The sequence below is a fragment of the Adiantum capillus-veneris genome, chromosome 30 (genome assembly GCF_014529385.1).
Source record: "Adiantum capillus-veneris isolate H3 chromosome 30, ASM1452938v2, whole genome shotgun sequence".
NCBI lineage: Eukaryota > Viridiplantae > Streptophyta > Polypodiopsida > Polypodiales > Pteridaceae > Adiantum > Adiantum capillus-veneris.
This window is the reverse complement of record NC_140960.1, coordinates 97,518,393-97,538,493: the sequence shown is the minus strand read 5'-3', so window position 1 is coordinate 97,538,493 and position 20,101 is coordinate 97,518,393. Positions and strand designations below refer to the sequence as shown.

The window sequence follows — 20,101 nt, the reverse complement described above, 5'->3', positions numbered from 1 at the left end:
TAGGCCATATATACAATGAAATATTTACCCACAAAGAGACCATAATATACTTTTATTTTTTTATTTTTTTATTATTTTTATTTTTTTTGGCTCACCTAGCCCAATGACTAGCTAGCTGAGGGTTTTTAAGAAGATATGGGAAAAGTCCCGTGACTCACGCACGCTTATGTACAGTGAAATGGTAGGGATAGCCACAGTGTTTGGGTGATTTTGGTAGGGTGAGGTAACTCACTGTGGCAATTACAAAGAGCCGAAAAAACGGCTATCATTAGCCCTCCCCCTGGATGATGGTATATTCATGTACCATCATAGAGCATCTTTTCCAAAGAGAGTGCTTCAGAGTCCTTGACGAGATCTTCATTGTTTGGCCCCTCAGAATTTTGGCTGGAGTTACACTCATGGTTCATGTAACAATACTTACATAAGACAGCGGCCTTTGGACAGATCTTTGGTAGATCCTTTGGTAGAAGGCGACTCAAATAGGGCTTCAAGCGATACCCGTTTACTTTCCTGGAGTGCTCTTTACCATTCAAGTCCATAAGCTGATAGTAACTTGAATTGAAAGCCTTCTTGACTATGTATGGCCCTTGCCATCTTGTTTCAAACTTGGCATCAAAACGATTGTCAAGTCGATTGTCATACCTTAGCACAAGCTCTCCTTCCTTGATGCCTTTGTCCTTCAGTTTCTTGTCGTGCGTTTCTTTCGCTTGTGTGGCTTTCCTCTTGTAGCACTCATATGCTGCTTCTCTTTTCCACTCAAGCTCCACTAACGTAAGAAGTCGATCCATCCATACCTCTTGATCATCTTGTGCTCCTTTGCCATGAAGTCGCATTGTTGGAATGTTGAGCTCGATAGGCTGCAAAGCCTCTTGACCATAGACCAAGTGAAATGGTGTGAACTCCGTGGCTTCCCTATATGTGGTTCGATATGCCCACAAGGCACCATCCAAGAAGTCATCCCATAATTTTGTCTTGTTTTGCACCATCTTTCTAATGATTCCTGCAATGACACCATTAGCCTTCTCCACCAAACCATTTGACTGTGGGTAGTATGGTGTGCTATGACGATGTAGAAGGTGAAGCTCTTCACAAACTTCTGTGAGCAAGCCCTTCCTAAACCCCGGACCATTATCAGAAACAATCTCCAAAGGTGTGCCAAATCTGCAACAAATGTGAGTGTACACAAACTTGCTAACTGTCCTCTCATTCACTCTTGCCACACTTTGAGCTTCCACCCACCTAGTCATATAGTCTACAGCCACTAGAATGTAGAGTTTATCATTTTTTGTCCTAGGCAGAGGACCCATAGCATCAATGCCCCACTTTTCAAAGGGTCCATTTGCAAGCACTATTTGCCTCGGGCCATGCACCAACCTTCTATTTCCATTTATCTGACAATTGTGACAGCTTTTACACCAATGTTGAACATCCACATGCAAGCTTGGCCAAACATACCCCGCAAGCAAAATCTTCTTCACAGTTGATTCTTGGGAAAAATGACCACCACATGCCTCTTCATGCAAACCTTTTAGAATGGCTAGAATTTCCTCGATAGTTGGTACTCTTCTGCACACTTGATCCTTCCCTTTTTGATAGAGGGAGCCTTCTAGGAAGAGATAGAAACTTGCCTTCTTCATGAGTCTCCTCTTTTGAGCCTTCGTGAAGTCTGGTGGAAACTCACCCTCCAAAATGTAGCCAATGATGGGAGCCAATGACTCCAATCCCTGGTACCTCAGTTGCTTCATAGCAGCCGCCACCATGATGACCTGCACTTCTTTCTTTACACATGCAACGGCTTGTTGTGCAAGTAAATCAGCATCTTCATTCTGTTTCCTAGGAATATGATATAGTTGCACTTCTTCAAATTGATTAAACAATCTACGAATGGCATGAACTTTTGTCCGTAAGCTCTCATTCTTGCATGCCCAAATGCCTAAAATCTGTTTAACAATGAGAAGTACATCTCCCTTTACCATGAGGCGTTGTATCCCTTGGCCAATGCACATCTTCAAACCATGAAGTAGAGTGTCATATTCTGCTTCATTGTTGCTAGCTGAACTTGGTAGATTGAACTTCTCTTTCATGACCACCTCTCCACTTGGGTTGAGCAACACTAGCCCTCCCCCTGCTTTTCCTGTGGCTCGACGAAAAGCTCCATCAAAGAACAAAGTAAAAGCATTAGGAATACTTTTTGGTGGTGGCAATGGTAGGGTCTTTACTTCAGGCACCTTAATCTCCTTTTCGTGCACCCTATAAGTGAGAATCCCTGCCAATTGTGCACGCACACTATCTTCTACCTTGAAAGAGTATTGAAACTCTTGCAACTCCATAATCCACTTTGAGATCCTAGTACTAAGATTCATTTGAGATGACACCCAAGGGAACAAATTTTCTGCAGTGAGAATTACAAAAGGTTTTGGTAGCAGGTAGGATCTAAACTTTCTCACCGCAAACATGAGAGAAAGCATCATGAGTTCTGCTTCTGTGTAGTCTCTCTCCAAAGCATTCATGACCCTACTAGCAAAGTAGATGGGTCGCATCCTTGTACTGTGGGGATCTTGTTGTAGCAACACAGCACCAATTGTTTCTTTCCCAGCACTAGAGCTAACAAAGAATGTGTACTCCCAACAAGGAGGCATGAGTGTTGGTAGCTCTGACAAAATGACTTTAATTTTACAAAAGTACTCTTCAAGCTCATCAGACCATGCAAATTCTACTTGTTGTGTCAACTTTTGCAAAGGGTGAAGTAACTCCGAGGCTAAGTGAATGAAGCGTGACATATACTTCACCTTTTGAATGAATGAGATGACCTCCTTAAGACTCTTGGGTGATGGTAGCTCAATAAGAGCCTTTGCCTTCGAAGGATCCACTTCAATGCCTTTGTAAGAAACTTTATGACCAAGCAAGATTACTTCATCCTCACCTATATGGCACTTGTCGGGGTTGAGTTGACCTCCCATGTCGTAGAGCTTCTTTAAACCTTCTTCTACCCTTTGTAGATGCAATGATTTTGAGCTATAAATACAGAAATCATCAATGAACACCCTAATTGACTTTCCAAAGAATGCTTGAAACACCATATTCATGAAACGTTGGAATGTTGCAGGAGCATTTGTCAGACCAAATGGCATGACTCTAAAAGCATAACAACCCCAAGGAGTGATAAAGGTTGTTTTCAATTGATCCTCCAGTGCAATCCCTATTTGAAAGTAACCTGAGTAACCATCGCACACAGTGTACTTCTCATGACCAGCTACCTCATTTAGTATCTCATCCTGGAATGGGAGGGGAAAGTGATCTCTCTTTGTTGCCTCATTGAGGGGACGGTAATCCACACACACCCTCCACTTGCCGTTCTTCTTAGGAGTGACAACAACAGGAGAGACCCACTCTGAATTCTCCACTGGATAAATGAACCCTGCTGCTAGAAGCTTTCTTACCTCCTTGAGTAAAGCCTGCTCCTTGATGACTCCTAGCCTTCGTAGCTTCTGAGCCTTAGGTGTGGCCTCTGGCTTCAACTCAATTTTGTGTTGAACAACATCTACTCCACGCACATCGGTGTAGTCTTTAGCAAAAAGCCTAGGAAACTTCCTTAGCACACATTTGAACTCCTCTCTTTCATCCTTTGTAAGTGTTGTTGATAGCATACCTTCCAGCATCCCTTCATCTTGATATTCACCTTCGTTCTCTTGAGGACCTACCTCCTCCAAGCCTTGACAAGAGGTCTCTTGGTTGCTTGGCTTAAACTTACCCCCATGACTTCGATGGAAGACTCCTCTTCAGTAATGCTGCCGCTACTTTCTCTTCTGAAGTGCTATCGGTCCAACCTTCTTCCGTCTCACTTTGAGATGATTCTTCATGGAGCTCCTCTTGGCGTTGCTCCTTCATGTCAAAGACAACCTTCTTATGATTGTCATTCCTGCAAATTAATTTCCCACTCTCCCAATCCTGCAAAGCTCGCATTTTCATTAGCCATGGTCTTCCTAGGATAAATGGATAACCACTTCCCTTGGTCGACATAACATAAAAATCCACTGCCTTCTTAATGCCAAAGGCCTCCACAAAAACATTTTTACAAATGCCTACGCACCTAGCCTTGCTATTGTTTGCCATTTTCACTTTGATTTCAGGTGTCTCATGGATGTGCATGCCTAGTCTTTGCATGAGTCCCTCTGTCATGATGCAAATTTGTGCACCCCCATCCACTAGACCTTTCCTAACCAATCTCCCTTTGATGTAACAGTCTAGCACCGGTGTAATGTCCTCATTCATTTCAGCTTGTGCAATTTTTACAACAGGCACACTCTCTTTTACCTTTCTCCTAGTGCTAACTGCCCTTGTTAAATCCCTCCTAACTTGTGGACATAATGCAAGAAATTGAGGCCATGAAATATCAGGACCCTTACCTCTCATGTCTTCCAACAAGTTGTACGGAGCCATACCATGTCCAAGAGGGAAGTCTTGGAGGTTGATACGACGTCGAGTCCTCTTGGTTTCCTTGGTTCCCTTTGCCTTCTTGCCTTGTCCATGGTCACTCTGTGATGTGACTCCTTCTTTCTCTTTACCTTTTCCTCGGCCACGCTTAATTCCATTGGCTTCCATGTCAACCTCATTTGAATTTGTCACCTCTACCACATGCACATTTGGATCTGGCAAAGGTGGAACTCCTTCTACCCCTTGTGGAGGTGGTCTTGGTCCATTTGGCCTTTGTAGAAGCCTTGGTTGTTGACCAGTTCCTTCACCTGCATTCATCACTGGGTAATTCAAGTTAGGCCTCCCTGGCTCCCCACGGGGCCAAGGACAATTATACATCCCATGTCCAGACTCTCCGCAATTCCAACATTGCAAGACTCTCCTAGGTCGTGGATCTCGCTCTTCAGACTTCTTTGCTTGTCCCTTTGGACCTACAGCTTGTGCAAGGTGAATTGATAGGCTGCTTAAAGATTCGTTTAACTTCTCAATTACTTCCGCCGTTACCTCAGGAAGCTCCCTAGATGTTGATCCTTGTGACTTACCTTTGGGTCTAAGACCTTCTATTGGAACCTCTCCCCTTAAGCACTTGAGTTTCCTATACTTCTCAGCAGCCCTAGTTTCAGCTGCATCAAAAGTAGCAGGTGCACCCGCCTCAACTTTTACCTTAAGGTCAGGAAAGAGTCCGGCTATGAACCTCTCCTTCTTTAAAAATTCTGCACCATCACCAGGGTTAGCAACATTTCGTATCCATAGAGCCCAAGGACGTAGAAACTCTTGCTTGTACAAGTAGTAGTCATCTAAGTCTTTTTGCTTATGAGAAACAATGTCTTGGCATAGTTTTTGAGTGTTTTGGGGATCAAAGAAGTATCTCTTAAAACGATTTAAAACTTCTGTGTAATTCCCCTTAACTTCCTCAGGCAAAGAGTCAAACCAAGTACTAGCATCTTTCCTAAGGACCACCTCAAACATTTCTACACGTTCTTGATCGGTTACTATCCTCTTGATACGGCAAGACATCTTGAAATTTGCTAAAAATAATTCTGCATCCTCTCCAGGCTCTCCAAAGAAAAGAGGATATCCAGACATTTGGCGTTGGCTCTCCATTATTATGAAAGATTACAACACGAGTTACAATAAGGGATACAATAGAGATCTAGAACCACTCGCCTGCAAATGAAGAAGTGAGAAAATACCACTCTAGGTTTTCTTCTTCAGCTATCCAAGCTTCAATAAGGTCTCGATTTGTTTGATCAAAACAAAAGGGTAGACTATTGATGAGCTCTAAGAAGGGTTGAAATTCTTCAAAGCTAAGGCGATAAACAGAAATCTCTAGAACTTCATTTTCTGGATCCAAAAGAGCAACCACGTCCCAAGTGATAAATTGCACTTGCTCTACAATTCCCAATGCACAAGCGGTTTGTATAAAAACTAGATCTTCATGCTCGTCGAAGGCCGTGAGAAAGTAGCAATTGACTAGGAGCTCCTTTCCTTCGAGTTCCACACAGTCGGAGTGAGGCAACCTTCTCACAATTTCATAAAGAACATCCTCATCAAGTCCAATCAAGTTTGCAAGATTTAAAGACTCCACTTGTGCTACAAAATTCCTGGACAAAAACTCCTTAGGATTATGGTTAAATCATTCAAAAGCATAAAGAGATTTACAATGTCTCTATGAACAAAGTGTCATAGAAAGTAGAGAAGGATGAGAATTTATACAAATTTGCAATCTTCTCTATGCTCTCTTTATTAAGACAAGCTCTGAATAGCTCCCTATCTCCTTTGTTGAAAGCGAAAGGAAGACTATTAATAAGACGCAAATGAGGGAAAAATTCACCAAATGTGAGTCTATGAAGCATGAACTCTGGCCGCAAGTTTCCTGAAGAGTCTTCCTCAATGGTGAAATGCACTCGCCAAACGCCAAATTTCACTCTATTTACCAATCTTAGGGCACACACTAGTTGGATGAATGCGCGGTCTTCCTTAGTGCCCAACAACAAGAGGAAAAATGGAATCCACGCGTAGGACCTTCCGTCTTAACTTCACCACCCTCTTGTTATGAGGGAGACGCCTTACTACTTGCTCCTGCAACTCAATTGGTAATAGAGCTAGATCTCTAAGGATTGAACTTTCACTGCACACACATTCCCAAATAGAATAAATGATCGTGTTTTTGTTTCTTGTAACAACTTGGACAAAGAAAAAACAAACATACACACTACTTTGCCGGGATGCATTTCATTTTAAAATAAAATGAACACATGTACATCAAAGGAAGTGTGGTAGTTGATCAGAGGTAGAATGACAGGGTTTGGTGATGCAAGAATTTCTCCTGCTCTTTGGGCACCAAACATGAACACCATTCGTTGTTGAAAATGGATCTTTCTACTAATTGCAACGTTTATTCTAATGTGTGGAGTAAAATGAAAGGGAAAAACCTCTATTCCTGGGCCATTATCCATGGCCTATGCATGTCCTAATGCTTAAAACAAAACAAAAATACAGACGTCCAAACTAAGGTCGTACCTAATGAGAGGCAAAATAAAAGGATTTACTGAAGCGTTTATCTCGGCCAGCCTAAGAGGACCTAAAATTCTACGAATGACACGTTGAAATTGCAACTTAGTACTAACAATTATGTGTACCTTTTGCCTTGCAATGGGAATGAAGGGATCATACAAAGCTTCGTGATTCATGCAAACTACTTGACTATGCTAAAGGTTGATTCTACAAAAAAATACACAAGCCGTGCTCCGTGGGGGCACCAATTTGAGGCGGTCCGGGGCGGGCAACAAGAAGAGTGGCCTCTAGACACCCTTCAAGGCTCCCGTGCTGCTCAATGGGGCTGGGGCACAACACAACACAAACCAAAACAACAAACCCACCGCCAAATCCCAACTACACAAGGGGCACCACCTAGTTTAAGAGCGAACTAGGACGCAAAAGAGGAGAATCGTTAGAGCAACCCACAAACAAGTAAGGAATTACACTAACTCTAACACCAATGGAATACTCTCACACACTAAAACACGAGAGAGAGAGATAGAGAGAGAGAGATAGAGAGAGAGAGAGAGAGAGAGAGAGAGAGAGAGAGAGAGAGAGATAGTGCTCGGGCTGCTTTGAAACGTATCGGCGATGATCAAGCAAACACAACTATATATTTAAGAAAGAGAGAGAAAGGGGGAGGGGGTGCTTGTTGCATTAATACCTTCTTACAAATCTGTCATGACAAATCAAAGTGAGATTAGTACTTGTTCAACATAGCTTGCGTAAATTTCATCACAACACATCACTAGAAAAGCCACCCCAATCACTGTTTTAAGGCCAGGGGAGTCCTCTCCACCCTGTCGCCCTCTTACAGTATGTGGGATTTATGGCTAGATTGATGACAACACCAGAGACAAGCTATCAAGAACTTAAAAAAAAAAACCAAGACACTTACGCATCATTGTTGTCCATTACTTCACATTGGAAGGGAGACAAAATATCCAAGATTAGTCCAAATCCACCCTCCTTGATTCAGCGAATGTTGGGCTTACACTAGTAGGAGAAATGATAGATTTCCTACTCTCAATTGAATGATCACTCTCTCTCTTACAATGGCATAGATTTCCCTTGCTAATCCCCTATTACAACACATGCACATGCATAAGACAATGAGCTTCCACTCAAGAGCTCCTTCTAGAGAGGTTGAGCTTGGCTTCTCAAGCTATAGCATAGTGCTCTTGCTTATGGCTTCCCCCTTTTATGCTAGCTACACCCCCTTTTATAGCAATTTTGAAGGCTAGGGTTACTCCTCTAACCATGGTTGGGTTAGATTTTCAGCAATTTATCTAATTTCTTTTGCTTGGAATTATCAAGAAGTTGGTGGGGAAAGAGAGAGGAGAGAAATGGAGGTGATAGGACTTTTCATAGTGGGTTAGTGTTAGTAGGGTTAGTATTAATTTACAAATGGAATTGAATATTTACAATGGGAGTATCCATGTAGGATACAAATAAAGAAGAAAAACTCTTAAGAGGTAAGAAAAGGTGGATTTCTTACAAGGTTGATGCTCCAAGTGTCTTGAGTAGGGCCAATTTTGACGCTTGTTGACGGTCCACTAGCTTTGACGGTACATTTTTTCTCCACTCTTGACCTTCCTTGAGAGACAAGGTAATTGAAGCTGAGTAATCAACCACCATGATGCTGTCTTTTAAGAGAAGAGGCTGAATTTTGTGGTTTTTTGATAGATATGGGTAATTTGGAGGAGGAAAAATGAGACTAGGTGGTCAATTTTGGAATGGAATTGTGTGTGGGAGGTATGAGTTCACCATGGTTTCTCTTATTCTTCAAGGTTGAGGAGAAGGTGAGTAGTGTGCAGAGAGGAGTGGTGAGAGAGATGGGGATGATGAGTGGAGAAGTGTGTGTGAAAGAGGAAAATGATAAAGTGGAAGAGAGAGTGTGGCTGCATAGCATGGGAAAACTGGGGTCCACTAAAAAAATCATAGCTCACATCTGGTAGCTCCAAAAATCATGAAAAAATTTGGGGTGATTATTCAGAGCGTGGGCTACAGTTTCTCTTTTGACCACCGCTCCAAATTCGGAGTGGAGATAGGTGCCAAAATTCTCACCAAAAAGCCTGTTTTTTAGGCCTGCAAAAGTCTTTTAGTGGTCCCCTCCTTTGTTGAATTTGTACAATGCATCCAAGAGTGAGCCCCTCCTTTGTCATATCATAATACAAAGCATTCAAGTTGCCCTTGACCCATGCATGGAGGAGGATTATTGGTGAAATAAGAAATATATACATGGTGGGACTAGTGTATGGACTATTCATGGACTTTAGCTCAATGAGCACATGGTGTTAGAATAATGAGTAAAAATAATAATAAAAATATGGAGGAGTTATGGATATGGAAAGATATTGGAATCATATGATATGGTCCCTCCTTGAATTATTTTGGGTGAAAGAGGAAAATGTATGCAAGTAAATAATATAATAAAAGTAACCAATGAGTAGAAATCAATTTTTTGTTTTCACGAGGGTGAGGGTGAAAATGTGGGAGTGATTTGTATAAAGGAAAAATATGAGGTTAGAGTATGTACATATTGGCAAAAAAATAAAATTATGGTGTAAGAGGATGAAAGAAGGTGTACATAGGTTTAATAAAACACACACCTAAGTAGAAATATTTAAATAAAATACCAAAATAATTATAAAAAATCCCTATATTTAGGCCATATATACAATGAAATATTTACCCACAAAGAGGCCATAATATACTTTTATTTTTTTTGGCTCACCTAGCCCAGTGACTAGCTAGCTGAGGGTTTTTAAGAAGATATGGGAAAAGTCCCGTGACTCACGCACGCCTATGTACAGTGAAATGGTAGGGATAGCCACAGTGTTTGGGTGATTTTGGTAGGGTGAGGTAACTCACTGTGGCAATTACAAAGAGCCAAAAAAACGGCTATCAATGCTTGGGAAGTGTGTGCATGAGTGTGTGTGTGTGTGTATGTGTGTGCACTCTATTGTTGGGGGGTTGGGGATTGTCTCAATACATAATATTATGGAAAGTGCTTGTAGGAAGAGAGCCTTGTTTTTTTAGAAAAAATGAAATGCCTAGTCTAAGGAAGTTATACAAGAAGTAGTTTTTGGCGGAGTCTAAGTGGCCATACGAAAAGCAATTGTTTCATATATACCCAATATGGAATGTTCGAATGAGATGATGCAAAGTTTTACAATATTGGTTACATTTTTGAGCTCTTTTTGGCTTGTTCTTATTTTAAGTTTTGCATCTTCTACCCTTCTCTCTCTCTCTCTCTCTCTCTCTCTCTCTCTCTCTCTCTCTCTCTCTCTGGCGCACGCACACACACACACACAATGATGCTTTGATTAATTTAAGAATAAATTACCCTTATGTAAGGTGTCGACTACATCATTCCATCTACCAATGCACCTGGTTGTCAACGGCCCAACCTGAAGAAATGGAAGAGCACCACATTTAATGTGAATTCCACAGGAAGGTTTTGATCAACTGCAAAAGCGAACTAAGAGGCCCTCCACCAACAACGACACAAACCCAATGTGTGCAATCAATAGGTTCAATGAGTTGGATGCCACAACATCCGCGGTAATTCGATCGACTAATTCACCATCGTTAAAATCTTTACATTCTTGACCATAGGATAATCTGCCATCGCTAGATGAGACTCTTACAAGATCGTGACCCCAATATAAGCAACAACTTCAATCCGCTCCTCTGGCTTCCTTTAACTTGTATGTTGTCCTCATGCTGGAGCGTCTCCGGCACTACCTTGTGGACTTGTCCCACCCCTATTAGGCGGTGCTCTGTTTTGCAAATTCTGAACAAATTGAAATCCCATTGTGCACCTACTTGAGCACCCCATAGGGTACCTCTCTCCAAAGGGTGGCTGGATTGTTGGCGACTACAACCAACAACTTTGACACGACGGTGTTGGCTAGGAAAGGCAAATATAAGGGTCCCTATTAGTGCTAGGGAAAAGTGTGCCTAAGCTTTGTCTTAGAACGGTTGAAAACTCAAAACAACAGAGGATTGAAGGGAAGTGAAGAAGGAGAAAATCTACCTTAGAAATTTTAAAAAATAGAGTTAAATTGTTAAAAATGCCAATTATTTAGAAAAAAATCCTCTTTCAATTCATCCTAAAGGGAATTTTGTACATTCGTAAAATTGATTCTAAACATTAGGACTCCCTATTCATAGAAGCCTGCTGGATGTTGGAGGCACACTAGCTAAGGCAAGAAGGTCAACCCTCTTAATCATTTTCACCAATATAAAGAGAAACCTTTAGAGCATGTCTGCAGATTGTGGGAGACAAAGCATCGCGTGCATGGAGGAAAGAGAGACAAGTAGCATGTTGGGGAAAGCACATAGTGCAAGAGGCTGCGGGGTGTATGAGCCGCCTACATAGCAAGAAAAATAACCTTGGACGAGCTACCACATATAAAGAAAAGCGCATCTAGTGTTCATCGCAAAGCTCTCCAAATGAGGCTACGTTAGCGCATACTCTTTCTGAGAGCTTTTGGTGTTAGTTTTCAGGGCGAGCTGCAAAGAGGAGACCCTTCTCAACAAAGGCTTCGTGGGCAAGGGAGGGGGAGGTGATGAAGATCATGGGGGTACTGCAGCTGACATGAAAGGTAAAGATGGTGCCAAGCTAATTGCAAAAGCGCTGCATGGAAGAAGGGACTCGGCTAGAACAGAGATGAAGTCTCTCTCTCTCCCTCTCTCTCTCAAAACTGTCAAAAGAGTCTGCGCCGACGTATGCTCTTTCAGAGAGGTTATTTATATTTATATATATATATATATATATATATATATAGAGAGAGAGAGAGAGAGAGAGAGAGAGAGGAATGGCTCTGAGACTTCTTTTGAATGAATGGGGAGGCGCTCAAAGTTCAAACCCTGACACTGGGTCGAGGATCATAGGACGAGTTTTTTCGATGGACGAGTACTACCTATTGCCTACCACTTACCCACACGCTGACAGAACAAAGCCGAGACGGGGCACCTCTATAGCTAGGCCTCTCTGCCAGTTTGAACTTTCAATAGATGCAAACAAAACACTTGCAATCTCAACTTGTAAGACCGCCTCAAAATTGTCGGCTCAAGCTCTTGGCCATGGGGGCTTACAAGCACACACCAACTAGGGGAAAAAAAACAATCTCACAGCATGAAACTACAACAATCGCCAACCAGGTTGAGAGGAAAACAAACCAAGTGCATACTAAGATCCTTCCTCTTTGATCTTACCTTGTCCTGCTAAATCACATTTGCAAAGCTTCTCACATGTAACTCAGCTGTCAGCATGCATTGAGATGCTGCTCTTTCAACCGCTTAAGATCAACATCCTCCAAAATTGGGCTTGGGATCTCCTCTGTGATCAGAGCCCTTCAACATGGGCGTTGTCCCGCACCCAGGGGTCGCCATCATCTCTGACGTTCTCACTGACTAGAGTCATGAGCCCTCTTCAGCGAGCCTTACCACGGCCCCTCAGCTCACAAAACTATCCCCCTTCAGTCTGCTCGCCCACTTGCCCCAAAGCTGTTTGCTTCCTCTCTACTTGCCACCACCTGACTTGTCAAAAACGTCCTATCAAGCCACCATTACTACTGCCTTCCATCCTCTTTTGTTTGTCAAAGCTGAAGTTTTAATAATTTTTGAGCTTATAGGCATTAGCCAACCGCTAATGTACCCACAAAGGTATGACATGGCATATGGAATTAGTATCACACACACTAGTGAATGCATGCTATCAAAAACCCATCAATACTTGACAACGAAAGCAATTCCCTAACAGCATCTACTCCAAGTTAAAATGAGAAGCCATCAAACAGTGATACACCTGATTGTCGACATCTAATCATGAAAGAAAATCACGGAAAAAACTTTCCAAAAAACGCCTGACATAGCTTGCCAAACCCCCAGTCTACTAGAGCATTCATGCTCATCAGCAAGAACTCCCGATGCACTACAAATGAAATTCTCTTTCTTCAACATGCCATTCTTGATAATATGCTCATGCATTTATCTGCCTTTGTCTGCATCTCTTATGCTATAAGAGGCTTTAAAGATGCAAGCAAAAGTGACTGCATTAAGAGTAACACCTGCTGCTTAATGCGTTCAAAGTAGTTGAGTGCTTCCTTGGCATGGCCATGCTCAGAATACCCTATGATGAGAACACTTGAATACACTACATTCTTAACAGAAATCTTGTCAAACACCTCTTGTGCCTTCACAAGTAAACTGCATTTGGTAGACATGTCTACCAAAACACTACTTAGCATGGTATCAACACCCCTATCTGATTAATTTCAGTATAATTTCTACACCCCTTTCATTTTCTCCTACAGTGCCACATGATTTCCAGATTCAAACCAAAGTCACTGCATCAGGTAAATCTGCTCACCTTTCATGCGTTTAAAGCTCCTCAGTGCTTACTGACAAACCATGCTCGCCCACTGTTATGTACTCAATGAGGAAGCTTCACCAAGACCATGTTCGAACAGGCCAGCCTCTCATGCTACTATCCTCCTTACTAGCTACAGCCAGCATTCGCAAGCAGCCCTTTCCATTGTCTTTCAGACTGTCATCCGCAATAGAAAATACAGCTTCCTGCCACTCATGTTCCATTTCTTCTTTAACAATGATGGATGTGGCACTTACCTTCCTGCCAAGGCAATAATTTCAGCTTTCACACTTCCACGCCTGATTATTAAATCTGAACCTACCCCTTGCAAAACAGGCTTCAATTCAGCTACAGCTTCCACTAACTCCTCGAGTATCTCAAGTGACCAACCACGAAGCAGGTATGGATCAAAGATGTAAACTGGAAGGAGGGCCTGGTAGGCTACAACTAAGGAGAGGCCTACATCATCATCAGGCCGCAGGTCCTTCTTAAACCACAAAATAGCAACTTCCTTGTTCTCTGATAGAGCTTCAATTGAGGCATCAGCCAACACTGCCAAGACTCTGTAGCACTACCTTCTTCTCTTTGGCCTACCCCTGCCAATGTGAGAGCAGAGACTCGTTGTTCCCTGTAAACTAGCCACGAAGGGTACCTCTTTATATCCAAAATGAAACCCGTGCTCAGAGTGTTCAACACCCACATCATAGTGAAACCCTCCTGTGTGATCCCCAAAACTATGGAGGACGCCTTCTTGTAACTTTGATGATGAAGTGGGATTGCCATCTTGCTCAGGTCGTCATGCTGTACATATGTAGACATCAAAACAGACCACGAAAATGCATCCCTTTCTTCAACTATGCTAAACATGTTCTTCACATCATGAAGACCTTCTTAGCAAGCCCTTGCCCAATGTAGCTTCTAATAAGAACTGGCTAGGATATGTAATTCCAAAGAGGAAGCACATGAAAAGTCCTCTCTGCCTTAACAAGAGCCCCACACTTACTATAGAAGGCAACAAAAGCTGTTAAAAATATAACGTCCAGTGGTCTGACCCATCTCCATTAAGCTGCATAGAAATAGCTGTACCTTTTCATGCGAGGCAATCACTGGTCAATGAAAAAACTCAACTCAAACACCTCAATACAAACTTTGTACACTGTACAAACAAATTATTCAGTATCATGGACCTCCTGGATCAAAAGGGAAGCTCAAAGCCTCTCGAAACAAATGCAGATTGCCACCAGGATCCCACACAGTGTAACAAAACTTACAGATCAGCAAGACACAATTTCCCATTATATAGACTGAACACTTTACATCAAAACCAAGTAGAGGGACAACATCATTCAAACTTCCATCAAATACATCGAAAGTAACTGAAGCTGTCCAACTACCATGCATGGCATCGACATGCTTCTCCATATTAGCATTCTCATTAAAGAGAGACCGACATTCCCGCATAACGGAAATCCTCTTTTGAGCTTTCTCCACATTAACAAGGAGTGATTCATCCATGAAAACATCTGGCTCATCAAATCCCCAGTCATTCAGATCATCATCATCAGCTACACAAGTCCCATAATCATCTCTTTGGCTGCATGCTACCCTTTGATCACAATCAAGAGAATCACCTATAGGCAACTTACTGCCACAAACATAATCACTACCTAAATCAGCATCCCAAATGGGCCCACATACCCACAAGTCATCTGGATACCAAGACAACGCATCAGATGGAGGAAAGAAGACATCATCCAGAATGTCAACATGCATGTCATCGACAGTACAACCAAAATCATCCAAAGGTAAATAACTCCAGTACAAAGAGCTTGACAAGCCCTCATCTTTACAATCATCCAAACATGGATCCAAACTAACCACATCATTGCCATACATGCACGCAAGGCTTTCCTCTTTCATGCTAATGCTTGCAGATGACTCCGCATGAAGCTCAAAATCATCAAGAGACAAAAACTCAGTAGATGCATCTGACTCAACCTCATCAGCACTACTAAAATCATCATAAGGAACAGAAGAGCTCTCATGTGTAGCCCACAAAGAAGCACAAGACTGATCTACGTGCTTAAAGCATTTGTTTTGCTTCAAGAAGTCAACAATGCTCTTCACACCCAATAAATCCGTGCAAGCAACCTCAATGCCCAAGAGTCCTGGAAGAGCGCCAATGAATAAGAATCTATCTTGCTTTGCATCTAAAACCACATCCTCAAGAAGCTCAAGTTGCCACTTGAGAGCACAAAAACTCATGCAATGCATGTCCAACTCTGATAGGCAATTTAACTGCAACCCCTGCATGGCATCATTCATCCAAAACAAAGCATCACTGAGCTTAACCATGTTTGCACTTCGCTATCTGACTTACCAAAACTAAAGGTACTTGAGTCCAATGTCCTCAGTGGGAAGGCACCAAAAACATGACAGAACAAAGCCGAGACGGGGCACCTCTATAGCTAGGCCTCTCTACCAGTTTGAACTTTCAATAGATGCAAACAAAACACTTGCAATCTCAACTTGTAAGACCGCCTCAAAATTGTCGGCTCAAGCTCTTGGCCATGGGGGCTTACAAGCACACACCAACTAGGGGAAAAAAAACAATCTCACAGCATGAAACTACAACAATCGCCAACCAGGTTGAGAGGAAAACAAACCAAGTGCATACTAAGATCCTTCCTCTTTGATCTTACCTTGTCCTGCTAAATCACATTTGCAAAGCTTCTCACATGTAACTCAGCTGTCAGCATGCATTGAGATGCTGCTCTTTCAACCGCTTAAGATCAGCATCCTCCAAAATTGGGCTTGGGATCTCCTCTGTGATCAGAGCCCTTCAACATGGGCGTTGTCCCGCACCCAGGGGTCGCCATCATCTCTGACGTTCTCACTGACTAGAGTCATGAGCCCTCTTTAACGAGCCTTACCACGGCCCCTCAGCTCACAAAACTATCCCCCTTCAGTCTGCTCGCCCACTTGCCCCAAAGCTGTTTGCTTCCTCTCTACTTGCCACCACCTGACTTGTCAAAAACGTCCTATCAAGCCACCGTTACTACTGCCTTCCATCCTCTTTTGTTTGTCAAAGCTGAAGTTTTAATAATTTTTGAGCTTATAGGCATTAGCCAACCGCTAATGTACCCACAAAGGTATGACAGGGCATATGGCATTAGTATCACACACACCAATGAATGCATGCTATCAAAAACCCATCAATACTTGACAACGAAAGCAATTCCCTAACATCATCTACTCCAAGTTAAAATGAGAAGCCATCGAGCAGTGATACACCTGATTGTCGACATCTAATCATGAAAGAAAATCACGGAAAAAACTTTCCAAAAAACGCCTGACAATGCCTCTTCGTCAATGTAGTCTCTCTATTATCTCTCTTGGCCTGGCATTGTCTGTCATGAGCGCTCTCTCTCTCTCTCTCTCTCTCTCTCTCTCTCTCTCTCTCTCTCTCTCTCTCTCAAGGCCTCTTTCAGAGAATTTTAAGTCCTCAATTTGATTTTGAGTTTTCATAGCCCTCAAAGCTCTAGCTCTCTCTCTCTCTCTCTCTCTCTCTCTCTCTCTCTCTCTCTCTCTCTCTCTCTCTCTCTCTCTCTCTCTCTCTCTCTCTCTCAAAGTCTCTGAAAAAGTGCGCGCCGACGTACTCCTTCAGAGGTTATTTTTAGAGGAGTATTGAGGCAAGAAGAAACGTCCCCCACTACATATGAAAAGAGGCAAGTGGTATTTATCTTTGGTGTGGGCGTGCATGGACGGGGACCCGGTGTGAAACATTATAGTGATTATTGGAGTAATTGGGCGCTTGACGAAGCCGATAGAACCAACGGGGCCGATCATCTATTCGAGACGCGTCGATGGATGCAAAAATGTACCACGCAAGTCACATAAGTCATGCACAAAATAAGCTGACGTAGCGTACTTGGCTTAAAACAAGTAGAACAGTAAATGTGTATGGGTACCCTTTTTGTTTTAGTGTATATCAAGTCCTTGCCATGTCGGTAGAGAGAGAGGCAGAGGGGGGGAGGGAGTCTCCAAAAATAACCTCTCTGAAGGAGCGCGCGCCGGCGCGCGCTCTTTTTGAGACTTTGAGTGAGAGAGAGAGAGAGAGAGAGAGAGAGAGAGAGAGAGAGAGAGAGAGAGAGAGAGAGAGAGAGAGAGAGAGAGAGAGAGAGAGAGAGAGAGAGAGAGAGAGAGAGAGAGAGAGAGAGAGAGAGAGAGAGAGAGAGAGAGACTTCATCTCAGCTCGGCGCCGGCATTCAGTGACTTCTTCTCCTTAACAAGCCAGGAGGCAGCTGCGGGGGTGCGGGTGCTTTCGTGATGGTGAGGGTGCACTGTAGGGCAACGGACGGGGATGCAGACTCAGTGATGGTAGGCGGGGGCATAGAGATGGTCTTCTCCTTCAAATTGGATGATTCGCAAACAATCTTGAGAGAAAATTAATCCGCTTTTTGGAGTATGGACGCAGTCGAACGTAGCTGGCAGTCGAGCTCTCTTGCATTTGGGGCTACCCCGTAGGCAGGACCATGCAAGAAGAAGTGGCCAATATTGCACTCAGCCAGCCTTGGCGAGGGAGCGATCGTCTGCATTTAGAGGAGGGCAGCTCTGATGGGGGGAGATACCATCCCAACGATGGTCTCTCTCTGTCTCTCTCTCTCTCTCTCATGACGAGGAGGTACTGCCCGACTTTCTGCGCAGACTATGGTCAAGAAGGGGAGGCACATGACGATGAGCTGGGAGAGCGACATGATGGACAAGCTGAGGAGGCACTGACAGAGGGGACAAGCACGATGACCGACATGACAAAGGTGACAACAGAGGGGGCGGTTTCCCTTTTTCCTTTGAATTGGCAAGAGAATCTCCATGCTTAATTAATGGGGTTTTTGAAAGTGCACCCAGTAGCTCACAAGAAGATTTAGAAATTACTCATGTTGGAAAACGAAGTCTTTTCCAGTGTTTTTCATACAATGCATAACATCATGAGCTTCTGCTCGAGAGGCACCGCATACCTAGCTAGGTACGATTGGGGGCAAGGGAACCCGGTCCCCCCAACCGGGCCGCTGGTCCCCTGCCCCCAATTGTACCTAGCTAGGTATGCAGTGCCTCCCTTACAAAAGCACATGATGTTCAAGTAAGTCACAATGTGGGAATTATTGTGAGAATTTTTCCAAAACTTCTTGTGTACCAGTATTGGTGATGGCTCCTCCCTCGACTATAACACTCATACTCTCTAATTTTGGCCCCTGCAAGTTTCTCGCTTTGCCTTAGCCCTTGAATGGTCGACAAATACCAGGCCTAGAGAGCGAGCGAGCGAGCGGAGGGGCTTCAAAAACTGTTATACCTCTTTCGCTACTCTTCTCTTCTCGTTTCCTGGTTCGTCTGTAGTTTTCGAACGCTCGGAAGGAGGCCTAGAGACTTACTCTCAGAGCAAATGGGAGAAACTATAGCGAGGAGCTGTAGAAAGCTCAGCCTCTGAGCAACCTCGATGCCTCGTGATCCTCTGTTCACCAGGGTGCTTTGCATAATTTTGATTATGCCTCGAATCGATCCCCATATTGTCCGCGTAAATAAAGCTCTCATATGTGCGTGCGTGTCATCGTGTGTCTCTATTTGAGAGAGAGAGAGAGAGAGAGAGAGAGAGAGAGAGAGAGAGAGAGAGAGAGAGAGAGAGAGAGAGAGAGAGAGAGAGAGAGAGAGAGAGAGAGAGAGGGAGGAGGTTTTTTAACGTCGTGGGATCAATCCCAAGAGACCCACCGAGGGCCGAAATTTACATAATTTGTTGCAATGGCACTTGCATAATTTGTGATGATGATAACGGCACTTGTCTTCTCCACCTTGCTAGTCAACATGTGTGTAGCTCAATGCAAAATCTCGCTACTGGCCAGCCCTAAGTGCGACGAGAAACCCAATAATGGCAGCTACATCAATATTTGATTGTGCAAACCAATGTGCCGTTATGCTTGTCGCACTGGTGCGATAAGGTTTCAAGCACCAACGTCATTAAGCATGAAAATTTGCTATGGTGCTAGCTTTCAGTATCTGATTGTGTCAACCAAAGTGCCTTTATGCATCCCGCATTGGTGGGATACGGTAAATCGAGCGCCAAACAAGAGGGCTTCATTCCACACCTCCTCTCATCATGTGTTCTTTGCTCATACAATGTTCGAAAGCATGTCACATTGGTGTAGTAAGGTTTTGGGCACCAAATGGGGGATGAGGGGGATGCTCCTCCTATCTTGATCCTCATTAGGAATCCTTTGCGCTCTCATCCCGTACGCTATTATGCATACCGCGTAAACACGGTGTGTGCTTATGCAGTGTGTTTCAAGCATAAAACAAGATAGCATCTAGAGATCATATTTAATTGTCTTTTTGTAATTGCATCATTACAATCACTCATTTGATAACATTGACGTGTGTTTATCTCATGCAAAATAATTGCACGACTTAATTATATATTACATTTTACGTACCAAGCTTTATTTATCTAAAGGTTATTCAAGAAGATGTGGTGAGAATGCATCAAATTCTTTGCCTATGTGGAGTGAGCATGTTAGTTTGATCACACAACGGGTTAGTTTGGTCGTAGAGATAGAGATTCAAGATGGAAATGATAGTCAAGATATAGGTTTAGGGTCTCTATATGAGTTAAAATAGGAGGAAACACCAATTAAAGCCTCATTTCAGATAGATCCC

At 43.1% G+C, this 20,101-nt stretch overlaps 1 protein-coding gene and 1 pseudogene across 1 annotated transcript; both read right to left on the bottom strand.

Annotated features, from left to right (window-relative positions):
* Positions 1-13,473: 13,473 nt before the first annotated feature.
* Positions 13,474-14,263, bottom strand: LOC147418476 (uncharacterized; annotated as a pseudogene).
* A 135-nt stretch (positions 14,264-14,398) lies between these two features.
* Positions 14,399-15,316, bottom strand: LOC147418475 (uncharacterized). Its single transcript, XM_086507114.1, has 2 exons — positions 14,584-15,316; positions 14,399-14,502 (listed from the first exon to the last, which is right to left on the bottom strand). The coding sequence occupies exons 1-2, from the start codon at positions 15,314-15,316 to the stop codon at positions 14,399-14,401; spliced, it is 837 nt and encodes a 278-aa protein (XP_086363240.1).
* Between the last annotated feature and the right edge of the window lie 4,785 nt (positions 15,317-20,101).

Bases quoted from the DNA above. Each gene is read 5' to 3' on its own strand.
- LOC147418475 (XM_086507114.1), bottom strand. From the start codon at position 15,316: ATGAAAGAGGAAAGCCTTGCGTGCATGTATGGCAATGATGTGGTTAGT. The intron at 14,503-14,583 runs GTCCATGATACT...TTCATTGACCAG, and splicing joins CTTCCCTTTTGATCCAGGAG to TGATTGCCTCGCATGAAAAG.